The sequence below is a fragment of the Ambystoma mexicanum genome, chromosome 4p (assembly GCF_040938575.1).
Source record: "Ambystoma mexicanum isolate Mex_15411 chromosome 4p, UKY_AmexF1_1, whole genome shotgun sequence".
Taxonomy (NCBI): domain Eukaryota; kingdom Metazoa; phylum Chordata; class Amphibia; order Caudata; family Ambystomatidae; genus Ambystoma; species Ambystoma mexicanum.
In genome coordinates this window covers 224,816,825-224,842,582 of record NC_090927.1, presented here as the reverse complement: position 1 = coordinate 224,842,582, position 25,758 = coordinate 224,816,825, and the positions used below count along the sequence as shown (strand labels likewise).

At 43.5% G+C, this 25,758-nt stretch overlaps 1 protein-coding gene across 1 annotated transcript in view; it reads right to left on the bottom strand.

Moving 5' to 3' along the window:
* Positions 1-901: 901 nt before the first annotated feature.
* TRAM2 (translocation associated membrane protein 2) overlaps positions 902-25,758 on the bottom strand; it is a 271,865-nt gene continuing 247,008 nt past the window's right edge. The window contains exons 8-11 of the mRNA XM_069605739.1: positions 17,586-17,690; positions 14,272-14,415; positions 9,242-9,417; positions 902-6,973 (exon numbers count right to left, since the gene is read on the bottom strand). Coding sequence (XP_069461840.1) covers positions 6,900-6,973; positions 9,242-9,417; positions 14,272-14,415; positions 17,586-17,690 — 499 coding nt within the window. The 3' untranslated portion in view covers positions 902-6,899. The remainder of the gene's footprint in view (positions 6,974-9,241; positions 9,418-14,271; positions 14,416-17,585; positions 17,691-25,758) is intronic.

Genomic DNA, 25,758 nt, shown 5'->3' with positions numbered 1-25,758 from the left:
TGAAATGAAATGCATATCAAGAAATGTACATGATCCAACACAATCAACACAATTCTTTCAACAAAACTCGGATATAAATCTTACAATACTCCTTTCACAAACAAAGAAACCAGTGGGAAAAACAAATATAAAATATAAGGTTACGATAAAAAAAGAAAAAACTATAAAATGTTGGGATTGCCAACGTTAAGGTTTAATCTATTATTGAACAATAAAAATTGGATTATTTATTTGTATTCATTGATTAGGAGTCTCATGCAGAAAATATAACCGATTCAGGGGCGCGATGAATGGGTAGAGGATAAGGGGTAAGAGGAGGAAGATGCCAAAGAGGCTAGGGAACACAACACTCGAGAAGGCCAGCGTCTAACTGTCCTCGAGGATGTCCAGCGGCTGCTTCCAGTGTTCCGGTAGATGTGGTCAGTGTCCAAGTGTAACTCCAGAGGTATGGAAGAAGGCGGTCTCGAAGGCTTAAAAGCCAATTAAGTAAGAGGAGGGAGCCTGGGCGGGGAGATAGCAATCTACATAGGCTCCTACCACATCCTGTACAGAGAAGTAACTACTGGAAGTCCTACATCACATGTGAATAATCCAAATGTCTAGTCTCTTAATAGGCTGGTCTGCAATCATTATGTGGCAGTTCCATTCCCTTCTACTGCCCCTGTGTACCTATTACACTTGGTTTAACCAGTCTTCACATTTCCTTTACTATTGTAGGTCATCGGTCTTGGGATGGCAAAGTCAGCCATTTGTGCAGCTGTACAGTGTTTTTTTGTCAAAGCTCTTCTCTGAATAAATACAAAATGCAAACACGAACAGCACCAAAGAGGACTCCACCATACATTTGTGTCCTGCAAATTAAAGGGCGATATCATCAACAATCAAATACTCGAGCCACATCCATGATGGAAAATGTCTATGCCTTTAATAGGTCCATTCATCAAAACAAATTCGACAGGTTGCACTTTATGAAACATAATGGAACATGATTGTACAAAAACCCTTTTTTCCAAATGACAATGCTCTACAGGTGGAAAGACATACATTGAAAGACATTTTTTGTTTACAAAAAAGCAAAATATCTACTGAAAGCTACATGGAATATAAATACTGAACAATATTTCTCCCGCGATTTTGGATGCTGTTTGGTCCACAAAAAAATAAAGCATTTGAGAGCACAAAAAGAAACTTCAGGTTCATAACTACATTGTGTTGGCGACTTTCCATGATACGAGGTCCAAGGTTGAAGGCATTGATGGGACGCGCACTGCGCCCGTGAAACGCCATGCTAATGGTTTCTTACAGTACCCCTCAAAAAGAACTTGCGCATTTACTGTACTCAAAGGGGTTGCGCATCATCAAACATGGGAACAACCAAACAATCTTGAGCCGCAAACATCCGGAGATGCATGAAACTAGACCAGTACCCAAGCGCAGGGTGCATCAGGCCACCATCCCCACATCACGCATTGAGGGAATAACACTACACATACAACATACAGAGCTCCCCTTACTTGCAAAATAACCCCACTGCAACAAAACCACCCACAACCCTACCGGGCAGGTCTCAACAACTTAAACTAAACATTTTGCTGGAACAGGTTGTAAATCGGACACGTTTTCTGGCTAAGTGCTATTAGAAGCAAAGGAGGCTTGTTCACAGACAACCCTTGCATCACAAACATTATTTAGGAAAAGAAAAATGATGGATGGTGATGCCGAGGAAGCGCCTCCTAACCTTTAGGCATTCCTCTTAGTGGCATCCGGTTGAATTTTTTGTTTTAGTTCCAACCACATACAATTGTGCCTTTGCATCCCTTCCAAAAAGGAGCACTTCAGCCTGTACCGCAGGCAGCTTCAAAGGCTGAACAGGAACCCTAGGTCACACATGCATTCAACCTAATGGAACACATAAGCAAGGGTCTTAACATAACCCTCCTACTTAGACTTTCCATGCCTTAAACAGCGGGGCTTCAACTACAGACTTCAATAACAGCTCTCAATTTATTGACACAACAGCGGTGACCTTGAACATCAATATATCTTTAAACATTTTAAAGAGGGCCTTTAGGCTATACTACCAGTAAAGGGCCAATACCCCACTTCAGCTACCATCCTTTCATTTGAAAAGTGGAGGAGAACTTTTGGGAAAAAATACAGGTTTGTTTGTAATAAACCACTTACCAACAAGGACCCAATATACGAACCTTCTACCATGGGACTATGACGCACTAAAAAAGGGAGTCTTAAACAGAAGTGGACATGATATTGTGCCTGTATACTGTCAACACAAGTACAGGCTACACTGCTAACTCCACTAATCCCCTTTAAATGTATTAAAGGTTAAATAAAGCTTTTCAAGGGTACCAGAGCTGGGATGGGGTCTTCTGCAACTTTTGACTCGCCAGATTTTCTGGACTAGGACTCCCATGATCCTTCGCCATTAACAATGCTGTTAAGGGCTCATGGAAGTTGTAGTGCAAACAATCTGGAGAGCCACATGTTGCAGATCCCAGTCTTGGAGAATCTGTACAGGAACACTGGGGAAAGCGAGGGGTGGTGCAGCCACTTCCATAAGTCAATGATCACTGTATGGACTATGGAGACATTTTATTATAAATACCCTATGCCAAAAGGAACTGTTCAAAACATGCTAAAGGACATCAAACGAACCCTTCTTTTACCTGCCTGCCTCGACATCACATGATATAACAGACTAGCATCCAACACCTCACAGCTGCATCACAGATGCCACAATGTGAAGAAGCCTTTGAGTGTTGCTTAAACTTCATAATGTGGTAGGAGCAGGCCATATTACGCTACATGAGGGAAAGAATAAAGCAACTTGTTGAACATACTTCTCCATTTCATTTTTCTTTCACAACACAGAAAACAGAGAGGTGAGGAAAGGTATATTAAGAAATTCGAGAATGGTTATTGCACAACCCAGAAAAAAGGAGCAGGATGGGAGATGGGGCTTGGGCATGAGGGTAGGGGTAGACGAGAGAACGCTGTGGGCCGCAGCCCAGAGGCAATATGGTAAGCACCAAAAAACAATCTATTCATATGTAAAACCAGAAGGCCCAAAAAGCCACATTTATTGGCTCAGACTTAACATGGCATAGTGTATACTATGTTTTTTTTTTTTAAAACCTTTAGTAAAGGAATCAGTATTTCAGAAAAAAAAGCAATTGTGAAATGTGGGATAGTTTTAGACTTAAGATTACATTAATAAAGTGTATTTTCGTGTGTGTGTGTGTGTGTGTGTGTGTGTGTGCGTATGTGTGTGCGTATGTGTGCGTGCGTGCGTGCGTGTGCATGTGCAGGCAGAAGAAAGAAGGGGAGGTCTTTGTAGAGTGTGCTTTGGATGAGAGACTGAAGCCAACTAAGGAGTTGTTGAGGGACATCACATTGGCATTAGGGAACTATGTAACAAAAGCAGTCGATTACATGGTGTCCGCATTTGAGAATCAGCGGGGCAGTAATACATCTTGGTTTCTTGCCCTGGAGAAAGGCTGAAAGAACATCATTAACCTGTACAACAAACACTACCTGTACAAAAAAGCATAGAAAACTAGCAATAATGAACACATTGTCCCTTTTACTATAATCGGGTGCATAAACACCATACATACATACATACATAGCTTTCTAAACAGTACATATATAGAGTACACAAGAATACATGGAAATGTAAGGCACTTGTTTATGTACAAGATATAACACACTAGTTAAGGGATAACCGAGCAGGAGCGGCAAAGCTCTAAGGCGCTGAACCGATTTGACTTTATTTTAGGTGTCCGGTTATGAAATCCTTCCTCAATAAGTGTTGAGAAAGCATGGCCTTGGCAGGTGAGCAGATTCTTTTGAGGGGAGAGGGGAGGAGGGGTTTGAGTTTGGGACACATAGGAAGGCATGACCACGGCAGAACCGCCATCTGGAAGGAGGAAGGAACATGTCAATGTGTCTTGCCTTCTAACAGATACAGTCTGATCCAGGGTGCTTTTGTTATGAGCCCCAGCGAACATGCATACTACAAAATCAAAGTTATGCAATACAGTGTGGTGGTGTAGGGCGTGGCCGCGCATGAGCACTTTTGTGCATGTGTGTGCGCAAGTGGGAAGGTCTTTGATAGACTGGGGAAGTGGGTGTCTCTTGCCAGCGCTACCTCAAGGGTGGGTTCTTGGGTAGCCTGAAAGGTAAGGGAAGGGTTGGAGGGAAAAGTACATGCTAAGTGCTTGGGCGAAGTGGAGGAGAGCGGGTGACGGAGGCACTTAAGTGTAGGCAGAGGTGTTAGTTGTTTCTAAAAGTTAAAAAATACATATTTTTGTAGTCTATGTTCACACAGTTCCCATGTTACGAGTATGGCATGTTCTTCATTAAACATGTGCATATGTTTAGGAGAAGTCCCGGCTCAGCAAGGGATGAGGAGGTTGCACTATATGTATGTATGAACAGGAGAGGAAAAGCCATGTGGAAATCTTGCATGGCTTTTGGTCTTCACAAAAAGACCTGGTGGACAAAAGTACAGCAGGGACCAATGCCACATGTTTGCTTTGCTTTTAACCTCTCAAACCTGCATAGTCCCTTTTAAAGTGCCCACTATCCCCAGGACTGTGTGTTGGATAGAATATTGGCAGGCATTCTGGTGTTCAAACAGACAGGACAAAAACCAGCCTGGAGGTTTCTTAGTCATCTGGCTTCATTGCCCGGTTGGAGCGTGAAACTGAAATATTAGATTTCTGGGCCAAACAAAGTGCGCTTCAGGACAATCTATTTGCACAGGAGAAGTTGTACATAGAAAGAGTAATATGTGAGGTAGATTTTCACTATTAAGAGGAAGACCAGTTTTCCTGTGTTTCTGTAAACGCTGCCTATCGGTATAGACTTGCATGTATGCATTGGCCAAAGGTCTTTGGTATTCAAGAGTACAGTTCCGCAAGCATAGGGACACAGTTTGGAGCCTGGAACCAGGTGGTGGCAATTTACAGGCATCATTCCTTAGCCACGAGCCCTGACTGAACTTCTGGAGTCTTAGCAAATAACAACAGAAAGTTCTCACCGTTCTATAAGTGCCGTGGTGTGACCCAGAGGTGGTCAGGGTATGTGCATGTCTAAAGTGACATTCCTGTAACGTCCTTCTCTTTGATTATGAGCTGTTCTACCGGACACCTCAACAGGGAGAAGGCAATCCTCAAATATAGTCAATGGATTGAGACAGAAGGCAAGGATATAAGGCGCTAAGGGACGTATGCCTACGGCAAGGATGATGAGCTGACAATTTCCAAGCACCTCCGATTCTAGATTAGGGAGTACAAGTGCCTGAAATGTTTCCCTGAAGGCTTTTGCTTGAGGTGCCTTGTTAATTTTGTAAGCGTGTCTGTTGGAGCCCAATTGGGTCTCTATGAGAAAGAACTCTGCCAGCACAAGCGGCTCAGATCAATGCAACCTCCCTGGCAGTGCTGGGTCATGCCGCCATTTCTGCTATTGCATGAGTGTGGACTTCAAGACATTCTACTCACTTCTTGAAGCCTTCCACCCTTCTCAGAAAAAGGGTTTCAAACACCTGGTACTACTTTATCTAAGTACTGCATTTGATGACAAGCGGGGACCGAAAAGGGGCCATTGCCAAAAATGACTGCCTATGTAGGAAAATGTGATGCCTTGAACCCCCCCCCCCCAATAGAAAACCAAGAGACATTCTACCTTTCAAAAGTTAAGTAAAGAAAGGGAAATTCCAATGTGTGCAGTCTATGTTTTGTCACTCTGTACAAACAGTACTTTATTTGCTGCCTTCCAAGGTTCTTAAGTTTGAAATATATAGACGCATATATGTACTGCTGCTGCCCAAATGCCATGATGTTGCCCAAGTGACAAGCAGAACCTTTACAATTCTAAACCCTGCACGAACACAGGTTTCCATCAATGCATGGCATTTCACTACAGAATCGCTCTAACTGATCATGCTGGTTTCCGTACCGCTCATTGCAAAATGAACATTTTCAGTAACAGAATTCAGTGGCAGAAAAAAAGAAAAATAATGAAATGGTGGTAAGGAGTTAAAGGCTGGAGTTCACCAGCAAGAGCAGGTCCGAATGAGTGTACACCCAAGTAGTTGTTGATGCCGCTTGCCGAAGGCATACATCCTAATTCAGGAGATCATGGGGCTACATTTTGCTACCAAAAGCGCTTCCAGCTCTTTATGCTATTTCAGAGGACCAGAGAAGAGGAGGCTATAGAGGAGCCACAGAACTTCACTGGCCGCCACCAGTACTGGTCAGTTTCATGTCCATGGTTCTCTTGGAGGATTGCCTTCCTTTGTTCTCTTCCTTCCTTTACAATGGGAAGAAACAGAGTTTGACTCTTCATCTAACCAAGCGTAAGCTTGGTCTCTAGAGAATAATGCCAAGTGTGGCAGAGAAGCAGGCAACCTCCATCCAGCCAGAGTGAGAACAATCTGCAGAGACAAAGCAGCTGTGCGTCCCAATTGCAGAGCACCTGAGCCGTTCCTTCATGACGCATTTGTTACATTGCATTGTCCTGTTTCCTGCCTCAGCGTTAAAGGCACTGGAGGCTACCAGGTAAGGGTGCAACGCACAAAGAAAAGGTCTGTTTTGAAAACTACTGAGAACATAAGAAAAATTGCACTGTATTAAAAAATTAAGCATAAAATTAAAGAACAGAAACGGAATGCGAAGGCATAAATGCACCAGTTGCAACTGTCTTTGACATAATTAAAGGGGGCAGTAATCCCATTTGTATTGCCTTTTTAAATGGCTCGCTTCTTAAGATTTCTTTAAGGCACATTTCATCCAATCGAAGGTCCACAAAAGAAATCCAGAGGCTGGTGGTTGATCTTGATCTCAAAGGAATTTCGTTCTGCAAGTTCTTGCCTTATTTTACGGTGATTTGATCTTCTTGGGACGTGGCGAGGTTCCGTTCTCTGCTTTCACCACTCCATTTTCATGAAAACCTGAATAAACAGGAAAAGTTAAAATCTCTAAGTTAAAATAACAAAAACAGAAAGGTCTCCTATGTACTCATGTTTTGATTGTAGCACTCCACGGTCTCTAATAAGGGATCATGTGACAAAACCAAAGCATTTTAAACTGCGAGACAGGTCTCGAGATAAACAGCCATATGCCCAGGGTTTGAACACAAGCTCTCATTATTTTTACTGTGGAATTAATAGAACATCTTTCAAAAGCAAATAACCTACTCTTCGAGGGCAAACAGATCATAGGGAGGGATAAAAAGGTCACAGATATAGCGGCTAGATAACTGCAGGCCGTCAGACACAACTTTTTAAGTAGTGTTCATACATTTAGCAAAGAAATGCATTCTGTGAGAGTCAGTCTTGGTTAACTTTACTTGAAGAGGTTGGGCGCAAGCACCCAATATGAATTATTTACAACAACGAAAAAGCCCATGACTGAAATAAATGAATTCCCAGATACAGAGTCAACTTTTCATCCTAGCCAGGGATCTCTTCAAAATCTGATGCCTGCCAACATTGATAACTTTATCAGTTTTTGTGAGGACTACTCATACACAGCATGTATATGAATTTCAGTTTACTGCAATGTTCTCAGAAAGTAGGTTCAAATACAAACGTAGGATGTCAAGACATTTTACTACCCTTTTTAAGCACAATGCTTAAGAAGAGTGTGTCGGGATAGTGAAATAACTCAAGAGGTAAAGTGTGTGGCTTATCGAGCCGCCTAGTGTTAGAGTGAGAAGTGAAAGGCAGGTGCCACAGTCTCTCAACAATAAAGGGCCCTTCCCTCTTGCTCAGAAGGGCTCCACCAAAACAAAAGACAGTCACCTCAGGTTCAACAAGCAGTCCAAATAGTCCCAGGTAAGGTCCAGGCTTAACAAAGTGCTCCATTCCCATCGCAACAAAAAGATAAATGTTTAGTCAGAAGGTATTCCCCATGGAGGATGTCGTTGCTTCTCTTAGGGTCAGACTGGTGGGGGCCGTCCTGCCTTCTTATCCTTAGCTCTGGGTCTAAATTTACTAAAGCTTTGAACCCACAGCTCTGGGGCAGCCAGATGACTTTGGGGTCCTCATGTTCACTGCCTCTTAGGCAGTATCTCTGGGGAACCCCTCTTTTGGACTGGCAAACACTTCCTATGAGGCTGGTCCGAGGATTGTGCTTCTGTTGGGGATTAGTGCCCCGGGTGGGGTTTGATGGAGAAGTGTGTCCCTATTCTCTCCTAGCTCCTCTCTGTGGTTCACCTTGGTCAATGCTCAACTTAGTTTTATACTGCCCTTTTTGTCGCATGGTGTGTTCTTGCTGTCTCAGTCCTCCACCCACCCTTCTACTCAATTCTGATCCAATATGGCCCTTCTGGACCTCGCTGTGTGCTCTGTCATGGTAGATTGCTGATGAATAGGTCCATCACCAGTGGAAAATGTGAGATCCAGATCATCTTGCTATCCAGAACAATGAGTCCACAAGAGAGACTGGAATTGACAACTCACTGGATCCAAACTCGACTCTGAAACCTACCTGTGCACCGTCAACCCCTTGGTCTACATCGCAATGATCAACAGTAAAAGCAGTCATTCCCCAGTCTTTAGACTTACTTTGAGTATTTTTTACTGCTTAGAGCCCTACACTAAAGTGGATTTTGTTACTTGCTTTAGGCTTTGCTTTAACTCTTTTTCTGTGGCTAGGGATTGGACCTCTCAAGTCATTTCTTGGGCTTTTGCTGGTTTGGCTTAGATTCTCTGAGACCTGTATTATTGTTACTAGCTTCTATTATTCTCCCTGCTTTCCAATATCTATTGTGTATTGCATTTTGCCAGTGATTGGCAATTAAACTGTGGGTGGTGTTTGGTTTGTATTAATGTTTATGCATATATGTGTACAGTACTTACCTTGTAGTTGATCCTAGTTTATAGCACAGCCTATCTGCATATTGGTCAAATAAATACTACAACTATTTTCTATTTATCGTGTGTGGACAATGCTGGACTTTGACTAATTTGCACATTAGTACTAGAATATCATGCAGTCCAAGATGATCATTTTGGGATAGGATTGACCCTGTAAATGATCAAACAGCCTGTAAGAGGTCCCCTTAGTATGGGAATTTTCAGCAGAGACATCTAAGTAGTTTCTCTTGCTGTTCATAATCTCAGAACGATTTCTGATTGGTATATACAATTTGCGGAGGATAGTCGTATAAATAGTTAATTACTAGGGCACTTGCAGGCAGACTTCTCTCCACTCACCAGAGTCCCTCTTGATGGGCTTGGATTGCTGCTTGGTCGTGGTTGGGATGGTGATAGCAGCTCTCTTCCTTGCAGCTTGTTCATTCCAGTACTCCCGCCAGCGCCGCAGCTGGAAGTGAATGAACCGCCACATCATCCACGCCTGGGAGAGGCACATCAGGAGCAGAATACACAATCTACAAATGATAAACACTGAATAAGTCCAGAGTCGACAGTTTGAGCTTGTGTTCCTCCCATCTCATAGGGAAAGCGGCTAGAAAAGATAATCAGGTCTTCTTTCTTGCCTCTCTCTTTAGATATAAGGAATTTTGAGATTAAAGACAGCATCTAAAAAGGCGCTCACTACCAATCCAACTCTAGGGGACACTCATTAATTAGATTACTTTAAAGGCAAGAATAGGAGAGTCTTACATGGCCATTTAGCGATCAGCCAAGATGGCAGCAGTTCTATGGAGAGAGCACCCATCTATGTGGTTTTCTGTCTCAGAGAAACAAGACTGAAAAATATAATCTGCTCGGCTCACACACATATAAAGTAAGTGAATTGAGTTCATGTAACCTGCTGTTCTACTACAAGACAATAGATGGGGTAATAGAAACTCCATAAAAAGCTTTTTTATTGTTCAATATTTTTGTTATCAAAGTTTCCCTGTAGTTAATTGACTTTATTACAGCTCCATCATGCAAAAACATACTCAAAACTTTACAATGAACGTCTCAATAAAAACATTTGACAGTACTTGAATATTTGTATTGCATTTTCTTGTAATTAAGATCAATTAATTAAGAGATATTGGTCCACAGTCCAATATTCACTAATGTTACAATAATCTCTAAAATACAAAATCTTGGATAGTACGTAGATCAGTGGAATTATCAAGTGCATAAGTACTTCAAACACCAAATAACCGCTATAATATTCAACAAGTTAAATTACTTTTGACCAATTCCATAAACAGCGCATCCAGCACATTACCTATGAGGTTGTTCATGATAAACTCACAATGATATTTAGTTATTTAAAAGAAATGCATCAGGAACCAAGATATATCCCCCTCACCAACACCCTGTGTAAGAGAAGACAAAATGGATATCCCAATGTACCACCCTTTAAGTAGTTTTGAATAGAAACTACTACACATTAAGCAAGGCCCTACATGCTACTGCTAAGATTTGCTTGACTGATTTGTAGGCACAATGACTGGATCACACATTGTATTCTCTGTTGACTTAATGCAAAGTGAAAGAATAATTTCACTAGTAATGTGTAGATGAATGAGCCATCCCTCATCCCATCAACAAAAGACTGAACATAATAGACTGACGCCTACAATCTCTGGCTTGCAACCTCAAACTGTCACCAATTCTTAAAACAAAACTAAAGAGCAGGAAGTGAAATTATTTCAGAACAGGACTAGACGGTTATTGGTGACAACTTTGAACCCTTAAATCAGCTGGGGTCCACCAGTGCGGTTCTTCACAGGTGGTCTCTTTGCCTGATCCGCAGCCATGCAGATACTTCTTAATTGACAAATGTGCACATTTTGACCTCTCGGCAGACTTTATCAGGCTTTTGTACTAGACATACATTCCCACCTTCACCACAGATCATGCAATCATGGATTTATAAGCAAGCCTGGCAAACACACCAAAGTGAACAGTGAGGATGGCAAATCTAATGCAAGATTGTCCTGTGCTTTTATGGAAAGTAAATCAAAAGGTTATCCATACATGACAAATGATAGTAGATGCTGCATTTACATGTTTTGAATCCGAACCTGTTTTGCTTAGTAAACAATGAGCCTAAACTGGTTGTGTTTAACCCCAATATTCCACTCAACGGTTCTGCTTCTAGAGACCTCAACAGCTCTTTAAAATTGGTATGGAAGTCCGCCCTCAGAGTTCATTGAAGTGTATTGTGTTTCACGATAGGTGTAGCATCTCTCCAACTTAACATCAGTTATTTGTCAATTTTGTCAATCTTTGGATTTTCTTTGTACAGATGTTGACCAGGTGGAATGGCCGGAGTGGTCTTGATTTAATGCATTTTTTATCCATTGACCTACTGACATATGGTGGTTACAACAGCTAATGGCAACTTAGTCAATGAATCAGACATCTTTACTCAAACATTCACTTGCTGCTTTCCAACTGTAAGACCCTATCACTCCATTTCTTTCTCACTTCACCCTTAGCTACAGTGGGTTTCAGTTATCATACAGTAAGCCTCTTTTGGCATGCCCACTCTCCAACTTCCTGAAAAGCACGGATCACATGGAGTTCATCCAATCGAACATCTGTGCAGAGCAGCTGTTTCCACTATAAATCCGTATGGAGATATTCTCCACTATTGATTATTTCAAAGAACTTTACTATTAATGTATTACCATCACATTGTTGAGCAGGCCAAGGTGCTGCAGGCCTCCTGGATTTAATCAAATATACAGTCTTGCAACTGTGCAATCAGATTCTACTCTCCTCTGCAAAAGCCTGATCTGCTCCTTCGACTTTCATTACAGAAACTTGCCTTGAGACTGTGGTAACACCCATCCAGCTACCACTCCCTGCTCCGGGCTAATTAGATACCTAAAGATCGCACAGGTTTGGTACAATCAGCTCTCCGCACCACTAACACAAAACTAAAATGCAGTAGATCACCTGTATTAAATGGAAATAATTAAAATACTACTAAATGAAAGAATGAACACAAAAAACGCTGGAGTTCCGATAACTTTTCAGCCTTGTGACAAATCCGTCTATGCTTGCAGAGGTAAGACGCTTGTTATAATGAGACATGCCTATAGATGCCACATGCTAAAACTGAGGGTTGTGGTCGGGGGGAAGACTAAATATAAATCATACAATGACACTTAAAATAGTTTCATGGAGCACCACAGGAATTAACCTCATTAAAAGGCAAAACATATGATCTCATGTTAGGAAACTGAAGGTGAAGAAGTCCTTTTCTAAGAAACTCAGTTAACGGAAACTGAAGCAATTAACCGTCAAAAATAAACTATATGAACGCTGCTTCTTTTCACAGGCTAAAGACAAAACGAATGGGGTTATAACACTTGTTAAAGAAACAATTAAAGTGAATATTTCATCAACAGATAGTGATTCTGAAGTGAGATGACTTCTTAGTTCTGTCGCCATTAATGACAATAATTACCATTATCCTAAATATTTATGCACCAACACAAGGTGATGCTAGAATTTGTCAAGCACTCGGGAAAAGGAACAATTAAACCTTACATGAACAATAATGAAATCATTGGGGGGGGGATTGGAATTCACCATTCGAGTAAATTTTTGACAAGAAATCAAAAGTAAGATTCTCTGAGGGTCGAGGTCACTAAACACTCGACAAGTTGATCGAAAACACCACCTAACAGACATTTGGAGATTATGGAACCCCGAAGAATTGGATTGCACCTCCTTTTCCAGAGACTACCAGGCATAATGAAGACGAGATTATTTTCTAACCAATAGCCCTTTGAGGAATTATGAAATGGAAATAGAGATCAGCTCAACTGTACTTTCAGACCATGTAGCTTTCGCACGGACAACTGAGAATTATACATCAACATCCAATTTAAAAAAATGGCGATTTATAAGCGCCTTACTTAAAGATATACATTTATAGACAAAATAGAAACATTTAGCCTCCGTTCTTTGATATTATCCAAACATCAGATACACACTGTAAATCACTGGGATGTGTATAAAGCAGCACTTCGAGGCGTAATCATTTGTAGACTAGCACAGAGGATGAAGAAAAAGGAAAAGGAATTTCACAAAAAATTAAGCATCTGGAACACCATTATCAGACAGAAGAAACATGGCTTAATACATATGTGTTTGATGTCTTACTGAAAATAAATGTGCTATTTAAATGTGTTCATTTTTTGTCATGTATGGTGATCATACTTTTATGTTTTAGGCATCTGTATTGTACTGCAGGTTGAATTTCATCTGGATGGGGTTTCACTGCCTTTTGTTTTCTGACTCAACACAATCTCTGTCAGGATTGATATTAGAGCCAAAAGTGCAGAAATGTGTATACCTTTTGCTGTAGCAGAACAGGTTAAACTTTGCTACATAAACAAATATCACGTTCTAAAGAGATTGGTGCCAATAAGAAATTGGGTTCTGCCGCATTACCCTTGCCTGGTGAAGCGTTCATCATGTATACCAGGATGAACACATGCTATCACCTGCTCATTGGCTCAGTGCCATATATTGATGTCTCGTTGGTGGGTCCAGTCTTCTGTCTGCCCTGTCACTGCCCTTACACCTCCTCCCAGCATCAAGCCAATATGGCTCCCTTTCATCCTATATGACTATTTGGTAAATTTGATGGCCAGCACCCATATAGAGGCATGTGTTTTCTCTTACTTATGGCTAAATGTTCCGTTGATAGTTTTTCAAAACAATTTTGTTTATACAATCTAGAAGTTTCCACATTTTTGCCACATCAGGTGAAATTACTTTTCTAGAGGATTTTTGGGAGATGATGTCTGTCGACGAAGCCACAAACCATGTTCACCAGGAAGGGAAACAAAAAATGTTGTTTCCCAACCCGTCCCGGCACGAGGAACAAGTCCAGGCCCTAGCAGGCACGGTTTCCAAGATATTTGCAATGCAAAGAATTGCACCACGCCAAGGTGAGGTAACAGGTGGGGAGAGAGCACAGGAGGTCCCAGTATGCAGCAACACACCAACTCTCACCTCCCCCCAACATCTGCTCTGGGGTATGTCAGCAAGCAAATGCACCCATTCTCAGTGCAGTTTACTTCAGGGTGCAAATCACATCAAGCTACAGAAACAGTGTTATCATGTCTGTTTACAGAACTCATTCGGATAACGGGTACTTCTGCTAGTAAATGATAAAATACCCAAAATGAAAAATAACTCTTGTGTAAATAACTATCCATCGATTGTTTAGAAAAACATTTCCCATGATTCACAAAGCATGCAGCAACGAAATCCAGAAGTCGGTCACTTCTGATCCTCCTAAGCACACTTACCTAAAAAGTAAAGTATTGAAGTGTCCCTTTTCTGGATCAAAAGTGTGGTTCTCCACCCGAGCCAGTCCGAAACCAATCGTCAGCACTGAAAGGGTGAGGGTGAACAGGCGAGTGACAACAAAAACCGCTGCCCAGGCATTAAATCTGAAAATAAATAAAATACATCTTTGTAATAAAAGAACACAGACAATTCACGGGATATGCCAATTTAATATGATTTTTTTGCAGCCCGCCTGGGAAGTGACTCCAGTGGGGTCAGCAGAAGACTGCGATGGGAGGACAGGGTTGCTTGATGGAAGTTGTCTGATTTATGTTTGATACTTGGTAGGTTGAACATCATATATAAAATGGAGGACAGCTCAAGTGTGGTGAATACATGGTGCAAGATAGAGGACAGATCTTAGCCTCTCTAGAAGGTCATTTTTCATCAAGCCTGTACAATGTCAAGGAAAGTCAGGGTCAAAATGGCCAAAGTCTTTACCAATAGCTAAGATTCGGCATGAACTACGGTTACCCTCAATGGCCTCCATAGTCTTATGGAAGGAGATTCCTCTCTACCGAAAATGCACTGTGTCGGAGGCCCCACCTCCATTTACCATCCTACGATCTATAAATCGGCCTAATGAAAGACCTTTGAATCAATTGCACAATAGAATAAGTGAGACACTACATAGCCATGGAGTAGATAGTGATTTGTTAAGGGCAAACCCCCCTGAGGTAAAGAATATTTTGGAAATGGCAGACTCGATAAATACCTGTGAAGCCAGACCTATTGCTCCTCTAACATTCACATGGTGGGTGGAAAAGAAAGGCTTTAACAATCCGCCTCTTTATCTCTGTAAATTCCCTTCAGCAGAGACCTTCTCATGCGCTGCCGTCTGAATATCATGCCTACCCGTGAAATACAGTTCTAACGGCACCAGAAAAATGATGATAATAATTTGTGCCGTTTCTGTATGAAGAGGGATCATGTGGAATCTCTTTTTCATATTGCAATGGAATGTTCAGCACTATCCCTGGAAAGGTTGCAATATAGACAGGATGTTTAACTCTGGAAGAATGTTGGGATTGGCTGCTTATGGGTCACAAAATAGGCCAAGTGCTTGCAATGCTTACATTTATAGACTAATAAAACTGGCTTAAAATCGAACATGTGTTCAAAGATCCGGTAGATAAAGGAATCTATGATCTGCCGATTCATATCTAAGATGCGGATGACAAGTAGAATATCTAATTGTCGCTGGATGGAAACCTGATATTATTTCTTTTGCACTGTTTTGTCTCGTCTTTTTCTTCTTGACAGTAATGAAATGAAAAGAAAAATGATGGATTTCTGGTTTTTAGTTTCTTAAACTGTTAAAGGTTTATTTTGCTATTACCATGTTCTTAGCTTGAAACCATTATAACTTTTAATAAAATAAAATAATTGCCAGTTTGTAATGGAAGACATGGGTAAATTTCTATGGTTATCAGATGTAAAAAAGGACCATTAGTTTGGCCATGCTCACAAGCTAATCCCAGTGTGACATACGGATAGTGTACTCTGTCTCACACCAAACTACCATAGCCCATCACTGCGAAGCCCCATAATCCCGAATTTCGAGTTTATATATATACAGATAAGTTAAGTGAATGGAAGTGATGTGCCCAAGATCACACAATTTTGGTCAAGTAGGGGAATTGGAATTACAGTATAACTTGCCAGTAGATCAGCAAGAAGAGCTAGTCTGCTCCTAGATATTTGCTAGATGCCTAGGGGGAGACGGCCTAGATAAACACGGGAGCACTTCTGCTAAAACATTGTTGGCAACCATAACAAACATCCCACCTATTCCCAGCTGACACAAAGATGCACCACAAAGCAACATGCTGTATTTTTAGTTTGGCTTACATGGTACTGTAACCACTTTTTGACACATCTATGAGATCAACTTAACTGGCTATCCTCTTACCTCTCTTCCCGTCCTTTTACTGTTTCCTGTGGCGGCCGGTCCTCTCCAACCCAACCTCTAGAATACGGCGTTCCCCAAGGTTCAGTGCTTGGACCTTTCCTCTTCTCTCTTTACACCTCCCTCCTTGCCCCTGTTATCTCCTTGTTTGGCATCTCCCACCATTTCTATGCTGCCGACACTCAACTCTTCCTCTCTTTCTCTTCCTTTTCAACTGACCTCCACCTAAAACTTTCTTCCTGCCTTATTGCCATAAAGAACTGGATGTCTTCCTGCTTTCTCTCCCTTAACACTGACAAGACTGAAGTCTTATTCTTTCCCTCCAACTCTCTTCCCCCTCCTCCTTTCATTCTGTTCCCTCCCATTAATCTCCCTATCTCTCTCCATGCTCATAACTTAGGCATTCACTTTGACTCCTCTCTCTCCTTCTCCCACCATAGCTCTCTCACTTCTCGTACCTGTCGCTACCACCTCTTTAAGTCCGCCCCTCTCTCACCTTCCATGCTACCAAACTTTGAATCTCCTCCCTTATCTTCTCCCGCCTCTTCTACTGCTCTTCCTTATTCTTTAGACTACCCACTTCTCATCTCACCGCCCTCAAATCCATCTACCATTCTGCTGTCCATACCCTCTGTCTCCTTAACCCCTGCGACTCCATCTCTACTTCCCTCTCTTCCCTCGGCTGGCTTCCATTTCACTCCCAACTTAAATTTCACTTTCTCTGCCTTATCTTCAAATCTCTCCATGGTCTTGCTCGCCCTTATCTCTCCTCCCTCCTCTCTTTCTACTCTCCTTCCCGTTCCCTTCATTCAGCTGACCATTTCCTTCTCACTGTACCCCCGTCCCCTTGTGCCCCCTCCCGTTTCCGATCCTTCCAACTCCTAGCCTCCCTGCACTAGAACTCCCTACCTCTCGCAATCTGCTCTACCCCTACCTTCTCCTCATTCCGCACCTCCCTTAAATCTCTCCTTCTCCATTCGCCTCCTTGAAACCCTTTCCCCTCCCGGCTTCCCCTCCCTCCTTATCTTTCCCCTTGAATATCTTCCTTCCCTCTCCTACCTCCGCACTCTCACCTTTTCCCCTCCCCTCCTCCTTACCCCTCTCCCTCCCACACAGTCCTACTCCACTACTCTCCCTATTCCATTCAGTTAATTGCTCTTCTTACTGTTTTGTTGACTGATTCATATTGTAATTTGCTTCTACCGTTATATTGTTATTTTTCATATATTACGTTGTTCAATTGTGCAGCGCTTTGGTGTAAAGCGCTATATAAATTAATAAATAGAAATATAAATACAAATGAACTCCCACACAGATGGGGCGCCTATTGCATGAACCATGCAGTAGAACCCTATCGACACTTACAACTTTTGGTGGTTTTCGTCGGTAAAGTAGAAAAGGCGTGCCATGTGGAAAAGGAATTCCGCCACGTTCTGCAGCAGCACCAAGATTAACCCAAGACGGGTTAAACTGTGGAAAGACAGAAATCAAGCTGGTTTAGTCATTGTAAGGGTTGTTGTTTTTGTTTTACAAGTAAACCTTTTGTGATTGTCATTTCATAACATTGGAACTGTACAAATGATATGATCTTTTTTACACCGAAGACACTGACATTACACCCAATGGATATTTTATAATGTTAGAAGTGAGCCACAGAACATATAAAAAGGATGAAGAAACACAAGTGCAGAGAAACACCGACCATCAGGAGCTTCGAAGGAAAAATAGCACACAAAAATCGGCGAATCCATGGTGAAGATACTATATGAACTACAGAGAAGTAGAAAACACACTGGAAGGTGAGCATAATATACTAACATGTCTGCAGAAAAAAACAATACTCACAGTTGTTACTTCAGTACTTTCATTCTCAAGTCCCTGCGTGCATTTGGACACTTGAATGACTTCCAACTAATGGACAGGAGGTGAGCAAGTGACTCAGTGATGAACAAATGAGGCTGGAGTTACTCGGCTCCCAGGCACTGAGGCCCTTCTCACCACATGCCAGCTTGCTCTCACTACCACTTAACTCTGCCAACCGGTATGCAATACATATACACATCCCTCTGCAGTGTAGAAGGGGTTGTTAGTTTTCATGTTCATGGAGTTTATAGCATGGAATAATATATAACTAATCCATCAAGGCCTGAGGAGCACATGCAGTCAGTCAGTCGACAGGAAATGTAAAGGGTGCTCAGCCAAATAACTTTTAGTCCCTGGCAAAAGGTCCCGAGTTGGGTTAGCCCTCAGGATTCCAACGGCAAGGCATTTCAGAGGGGAAAGCTTGTACTGCATATCCCCGATCTTCTCTGGATTTGCAATTAGATTGGGAAGCCAACAGTTGCCGACAGTTCCACAAAAGAAAATGCATACAGGCATATCTTGGTGGCCAGATACAAAAGGTATCATCTTTTAGCTGCTGGGTATGCTTCCTGTGCTGGTCCTCCTCCCAGTCCTTCCTGGCTGCTGCGTATGCTTCCTGAGCTGGTCCTCCTCCCAGTCCTTCCTGGCTGCTGGGTATGCTTCCTGTGCTGGTCCTCCTCCCAGTCCTTCCTGGCTGCTGTGTATGCTTCCTGTGCTGGTCCTCCTCCCAGTCCTTCCTGGCTGCTGCGTATGCTTCCTGTGCTGGTCCTCCTCCCAGTCCTTCCTGGCGCTGCGTATGCTTCCTGTGCTGGTCCTCCTCCCAGTCCTTCCTGGCTGCTGCATATGCTTCCTGTGCTGGTCCTCCTCCCAGTCCTTCCTGGCTGCTGCGTATGCTTCCTGTGCTGGTCCTCCTCCCAGTCCTTCCTGGCTGCTGCGTATGCTTCCTGAGCTGGTCCTCCTCCCAGTCCTTCCTGGCTGCTGCGTATGCTTCCTGTGCTGGTCCTCCTCCCAGTCCTTCCTGGCTGCTGCGTATGCTTCCTGAGCTGGCGCTTGTCCTCCTCCCAGTCTGTCCCACACCTGTACTTTCTTTTTCTGGGTTGTAGCCGTTTGCTTTCCTGCTAAATCCTCTTGGAGGGTGGATGCTACCAAGGCCAAATACTGCAGTTGGTTGGCACTACTCTGCTTCAGCTCTCCATCTTAGTTAATGCCCAGATAGCTAGCTAGCTTCCTTCCTTCCTTCCTTCCTTCCTTCCTTCCTTCCTTCCTTCCTTCCTTCCTTCCTTCCTTCCTTCCTTCCTTCCTTCCTTCCTTCCTTCCTTCCTTCCTTCCTTCCTTCCTTCCTTCCTTCCTTCCTTCCTTCCTTCCTTCCTTCCTTCCTTCCTTCCTTCCTTCCTTCCTTCCTTCCTTCCTTCCTTCCTTCCATAACCACTGCTCTGCATATGGACTTTGACCTTTTTATTCCTATAGGGAAAGGCATGCAACTTTAAAACTCCTCTCAAAGTCACTAGAAAGGCTACTTACAACTGCTTTGCCATTTTTCACATTGTTCGTGCCCTCCCCCCCACCCCCTTCTTGGTGCCCTGGAGTTTATTACTAAACAGTGGAATTTTAGCAATGACTCCTGATATTTAGTGCAAACCTTTATGTATTAACTTACTGCACTGCACTCCTGCCATAGACATGTTACATTGAGGTGCTGGGAGATTCGACACGTTTTTGCTATCAAGGGATAGTGAAGGTAGAGGGCACATCCCAAGGAGGGCGACCAGAGTGTAGGAGGGAAACAGGGTGCAGGGGTCTTGATGGGGAGGATCTCCGATTTACTGGCATTAAGACAGATGTCATTAGCCGCACACCATGGATAATCAGGAATGAGAGGAGGAAGAGGAAGTGGTAGAGGGAGGTTTGATGGAAAGCTGTGTGTAATCAGCATAACACTGGAAAAGAGGTGAGAAGGAGATCAGGTGAGCAAGTGGGTCGAGATAGATATTGAAGAGCCATGGTGATAGGATAGAGCCCTGGGGGAAGCCACAGGTAGAAAGTGAAGTGGTGGAGCAGAAAGGGCCCAGTTGCAACTGGAAGGGGCAGTTAGTGAGAAAAGACGTCAGCCAATCAGTGGCCTGTCGACACGAAAACACAGGGGCGGCACCAGGAACGAGAAACCAGAGCTGAGCAAAGTGGTGAGGACTCGAGCCTGACCCGTGGACTCATGGGATCCACTTTTGAGTCACTGTCAATCAATTCATCAGAAGAACTTACCAACTGGTAACGTACTTTCAATTGGATGTTCCTCCAACGTATTCCACATATGGTTGTTTGTCTTAGCCACAATTATGATATTAGCTCTAGCGATGCAAATTTATAGTTAGAGCTATTGTGCCGCCGAACACACAATTTTCTATTGTTGATTCTTTTTTCTCATACTATGGCCAGATTATTCTGATACTCACAGACACACACACATGGTATCAGTTGACTGCGGGCACACTTGCGAGTATTGGCCCCTACACTCATGCGATTCCCCCTCGCCTGGGTTTGGTGTCCAACCCTCCCCAACTGTCCCTGCAGAACGTGGACCGTGTGTCCAGATCCTGTTCTAAGTTCTTACAGGAATTTGAATCTACATAATAATGTGAACTTATCTTGCTGGTAAATCATTGATTAAAATGAGTGGTGTGTTTAGGTAATCATTAAATATAGGTTTTTTCTGAATCAATGGTTCTTTCAGCACGCTACACACTACTTCACACTATGGGATATTGCAGAGAAATTATAGTGATTTGTATGTATAGGCTTTTAGTGAATAAAGCCCAATATGCATTAAGGGCTATTGAGATTTAATATGTATTTTATCTATTTGTCTATAAAATAAAAATGTCTATTTTTCCAAAACGTTTCATGGGTTTCTGGTCCAAGTGAGTGTCTCCACCTTGTGTACCCTGGAGATTAGTCTAGCCATTATGTGTTAATCTATAGGTTGTTGTTCCGCCAGACAGGTCTATTGTACTTAATATTGTTTATTTCTTCCCCCCTGTCCGTGAAGTAGGGGATACCCATCCAATTTACTGAAACTTTAGTGCAGCTTCTGGCTGCATGTGTTTAATATAATTTTGCGAGACCTCCAAGTTGACCATAGTAAAGTGAATCCTGTCCACTGCATTTGCACTTGGCCATTGCTGTTTAGGGTTATCCTAACCTAATAGGACTTTGTCCTGCCATTATGGCAGCTAATGATGTTTTTTCCTTCAGCAAGGAGCAACTGGCTGAGGCCATGCGCGTGTCATCATTTTTTGACTCCTTGAATGAAATGGCAAGTGAAGCTAGCAGTACAGGCATTACGAGTGGAAGCATTCTTAAATTAAGGAAAAAAAAAAGTTTAGGACCGAGATGCATGGTCACCTACTTACGGAATATCTTAAAAAGAACATGATTCAACAAGGACTTTTAGTCCGTAATGAACCCTGTCTATTTATAGACGATGTTGAATATAAAACAGCAGCATTCTACGTGGTAGGGACCAAGTGCAGCCGCGATTGGATGCTTCTCACCATCAACACGGCACTTAAGAAAAGCATTGTGGTAGGCAACTAAATAGATGAGGCAGAGGCATCCTTTGCCCTGGACACCACCATCCTGAACATCAAAGAAAAATTAGATCTCATTGACAAGCATACATAAGAATTTATAAAGCTAACTACTGTCAAAAAAATTGACAAATTAAAAACGGATATTGTAGCCTTTACTAAGGAAAATGCTTACCCATATCTGAAAGCCGATTATGCCGGTCCTGGCCAATGGAATGACTCCAATTCTCGCAACAATGACTATCCGAACTATAAGAAGAGGGTGACCTTCTCCGATAGTTCTTCGGATGGCAGTGGGTCCTTCCCTAATCAAAACTCTCATGGCTACAGAGGCTGACAGTGGAATAGAGGCCAAAATAGAGGCAGGAGAGGACGACAAAATTGGCATTACCAATAGTATAGCCAAATGCCTATTTTTGCACCACAGGGCCCTTTTCCTACTTTTCCACCACCCAATCTCCCTTTTCCGCCCATGGATTTAGGGCCCCCTCCAATAGAAAATGTTTTTGAAACCAGGAGGCGAGCCTACAGGCGCTAAAATGTACATCGGCTGTTTATAACATCTCCAAAAAAAACACCAACTACAGAAGAGACAGCGGTCTTGGAGAAAGGGTTTTCTTTCATTCCAATGAAAAATCCCAGTAAAATGGAATTGGAAATTGAACTTCGGAAAACTTCGGAACTCCTTTAGGAAGGTGCGCCTTAGAAACTACTTTGGAACTAAAACCAGTGAAGCTACTGACAATAGTAATACACCGTTCAAACCGAAATAAGGGTTCACTCCAACAACCCAAATGATCTCTAATGAAACTATATCCTTTGAACGCTCTGTTTTAAGGCATTTCCATTCCATCTTTTGAACCCCTGTGGAGCCTAAACATCAAGTCACATACAATTTCTCCAAGAAAGAATGGAAGTGCCTGCGTAATCTTAAGGAAGATTCTTCCATTATTATTAAGCATGCGAATTTAGGTGGAGGGGTAGTGGTGTGTGACACTGAATACTATGACACTGAAGTTATGAGACAGCTGGACAATGCTGCCTTTTATCTTAAATCAAGAGGCGACCTGACTGACAGTATCAGGAGGAATAGTCTGGCTGTCACTACACGGGCACATGACATTGACATACTAAATGACAAGGAGTTTGAATACCTTACAACCAAAGGGACTAGGACTGTTTTATATAGTTTTTTTCTGAATCTATGGTTCTTTCAGCACGCTAGACACTACTTCACACTATGGGATATTGCAGAGAAATTATAGTGATTTGTATGTATAGGCTTTTAGTGAATAAAGCCCAATATGCATTAAGGGCTTTTGAGATTTAATATTGAGATTTAATATGTGTTTTATCTATTTGTCTATAAAATAAAAACTCTATTTTTCCAAAACGTTTCATGGGTTTCTGGTCCAACCGAGTATCTCCTCCTTGTGTACCCTGGAGGTTAGTCTAGCCATTATGTGTCATCTATAGGTTGTTGTTCCGCCAGACAGGGATATTGTACTTAATACTGAACTCCTGCCATAGACATGTTACATTGAGGTGCTGGGAGATTAGACAAGTTTTTGCCATCAAGGGATAGTGAAGATAGGGGGCCCAGCCCAAGCAGGGCGACCAGAGGATAGGAGGGAAACAGGGTGCAGGGGCCCTGATGGGGGAGGATCTCCAATTTACTGGCATTAAGACAGATGTCATTAGCCGCACACCATGGATAGATAATCAGGAATGAGAGAGGAGGAAGAGGAAGTGGTAATCAGATAATCAGGCATGAGAGAGGAGGAAGAGGAAGTGGTAGAGGGAGGTTTGATGGAAAGCTGTGTGTAATCAGCATAACACTGGAAAAGAGGTGAGAAGGAGATCAGGTGAGCAAGCTGCAACTGGAAGGGGCAGTTAGTGAGAAAAGACGTCAGCCAATCAGTGGCCTGTAGAGACAAAAACACAGGGGCTGCACCAGGAACGAGAAATCAGAGCCGACATAGGCAAAGCGGTGAGGACTCGAGCCGCACCCGTGGACTCACGTAGTCCACATCTTTGACATGTAATGGCCACAGCTGTCTATCTTCGGAAACTTTTTCGGCAGAGGGCGTCCTGCGTCGATGGCGTCGGGTCGATGTCCCTCAAAGGCCTCCGTCCACAACGAACGCGTCTCCTGAGGCTCCTCTCGGAGGAAATTCCCTTGATCAAAATCTCTCGCACTTCCGGGTGGCTCTGGTGGCGAAGATCTCCAGAAGGACTTCCTGCACCAACTTCCACGTGAGAGATCGTGCTCTGCCTGCTCAGAGCGTCCGCCGCTGCATTTTCGTCTCCGGCCAGATGAACTGCAGAGAGCGAAATTCCATGCTGGGTAGTCCAGAACCACAGCTTCATCGCCTCTCTGCACAATGGGAGGGACCCTACCTACCCCCCCCCTTTTTTGTTGAGGTAATGCATGGCCACTGTGTTTTCTGTCATGATCAGGACACTCTTCCCCCGCACAGACGGCAGAAAAGCCTTCAGGGCAAGCCTGATGGCCCTCAGCTCTAACAGGTTGATGTGGATTTTGGATTCCTACAGAGAACGACCACGGCTGGCGGTCAAGGCGCTGGCATGAGCGCCCCATCCTGTGAGGGAAGCATCCGTCACTACAGTCTCTCCCGTCCATGGTTGCCAAAACGACTCCCTCTTCATTAGGTTCCCTTTGTTGGCCCACCACAGAAGATCCTGGGAGACCGAGAGTGGAATCTGAACGGGATCCGACATCTTGCCTGAGAACTGTGACCACTGCATCTTGAGGACCCATTGCAGGGATCTCATCCTCAGCCTGGCCTCTGGCACCAGAAAAATGCAGGATGCCATGAGTCAGAGCAACCTTAATTTGAGAGCCGGGCGACTCTATAACGTTGAAACTTGTCCACCATCTGCACAATGTGATGAGTCCTCACCCTGGGAGGCGAGCACTTCCCCAAAGACGTGTCCAACACAGCCCCGATGTACTGGAGCTATTGGGAAGGTGTCAGATGCGACCTCTTGAAATTGAGGGAGAAGCCCAGCCTGTGGAGGGAGCGGCAGGTGAGATCGAGGTGTGCCAATGCTTGCTCGGGAGAGCGCACACGGATCAGCCAGTCGTCCAGGTAGAGGTAGACGTGAATCCCCCCCTCGCCCGAGATACACTGCCACCACCACTATTAGCTTGGTGAAGAACCTCGAGCGGAAGTCAATCCGAATGGCAGGACCCAAAACTGAAAGTGCGAGTCGCCAGCCGCAAACCTCAGGTACTGTCTGTGCTTGGGATAAATGAGCACATGAAAGTAAGCATCCTGTAGGTCCAGAGACACCAACCAATCCTGAAGTTGAAGGACCTGGAGGACTTGAGAAAGAGTAACCATCTTGACCTTGTCCTTTCTGAGAAGTCTGTTCAACCAACGCAAGTCCAGGATGGGTCTCAATCCCCAGTCTTTCTTTGGGAACAAAAAATAAGGGGAATACCAACCCTCTGCTACAGGCACCAGTTCTAGCAGGGTCAAGATCTCCTGCACAAGGAGTGGATCCGGAAGCTTCAAAGAGATCCCCCGGTGGATCGTCGTGAGGCCACTTTGGGAATGGAAGGCAGTAGCTGTGGGCGATTGTATCCAGAACCCACGCATCTGAAGTAATGGCACGCCACTCTTCAAGATGCTGAGACAGTCTGCCCCCAACCGGCGAACCATGGGACATGGTCTAATGACTGTTTTGGAGAGGCTGCACCAGTGCCTGAAGGCACAGAGGCAGCTGCCTGAGTGGCTTTGGAACCTCTACTTCCCCGACCACCACAGGTACTTTTCGCTGACCCCTTTGACTGGCGGCTCCTCTCTTTCTACCAAGGAGGAGCAGTAACGAAAACAGCCTCCCATCCACTGCTGTCCCCTAGGACGAAAAAGCGGAGGTTGACGCACGGCTGCGCTTAAAGATTTTGCCGCAGCTTTTGAGGTCTGCAGCCTCTCAAGGCATTTGTCAGCCTTGCTGCCAAACAAATGCGCGCTATCAAAGGGCATATTCAAAAGACGGCTTTGCACATCTGGAGCAAAACCTGACTTCCGCAACCACGCAAATCTGCATATAACAGTGCTCGC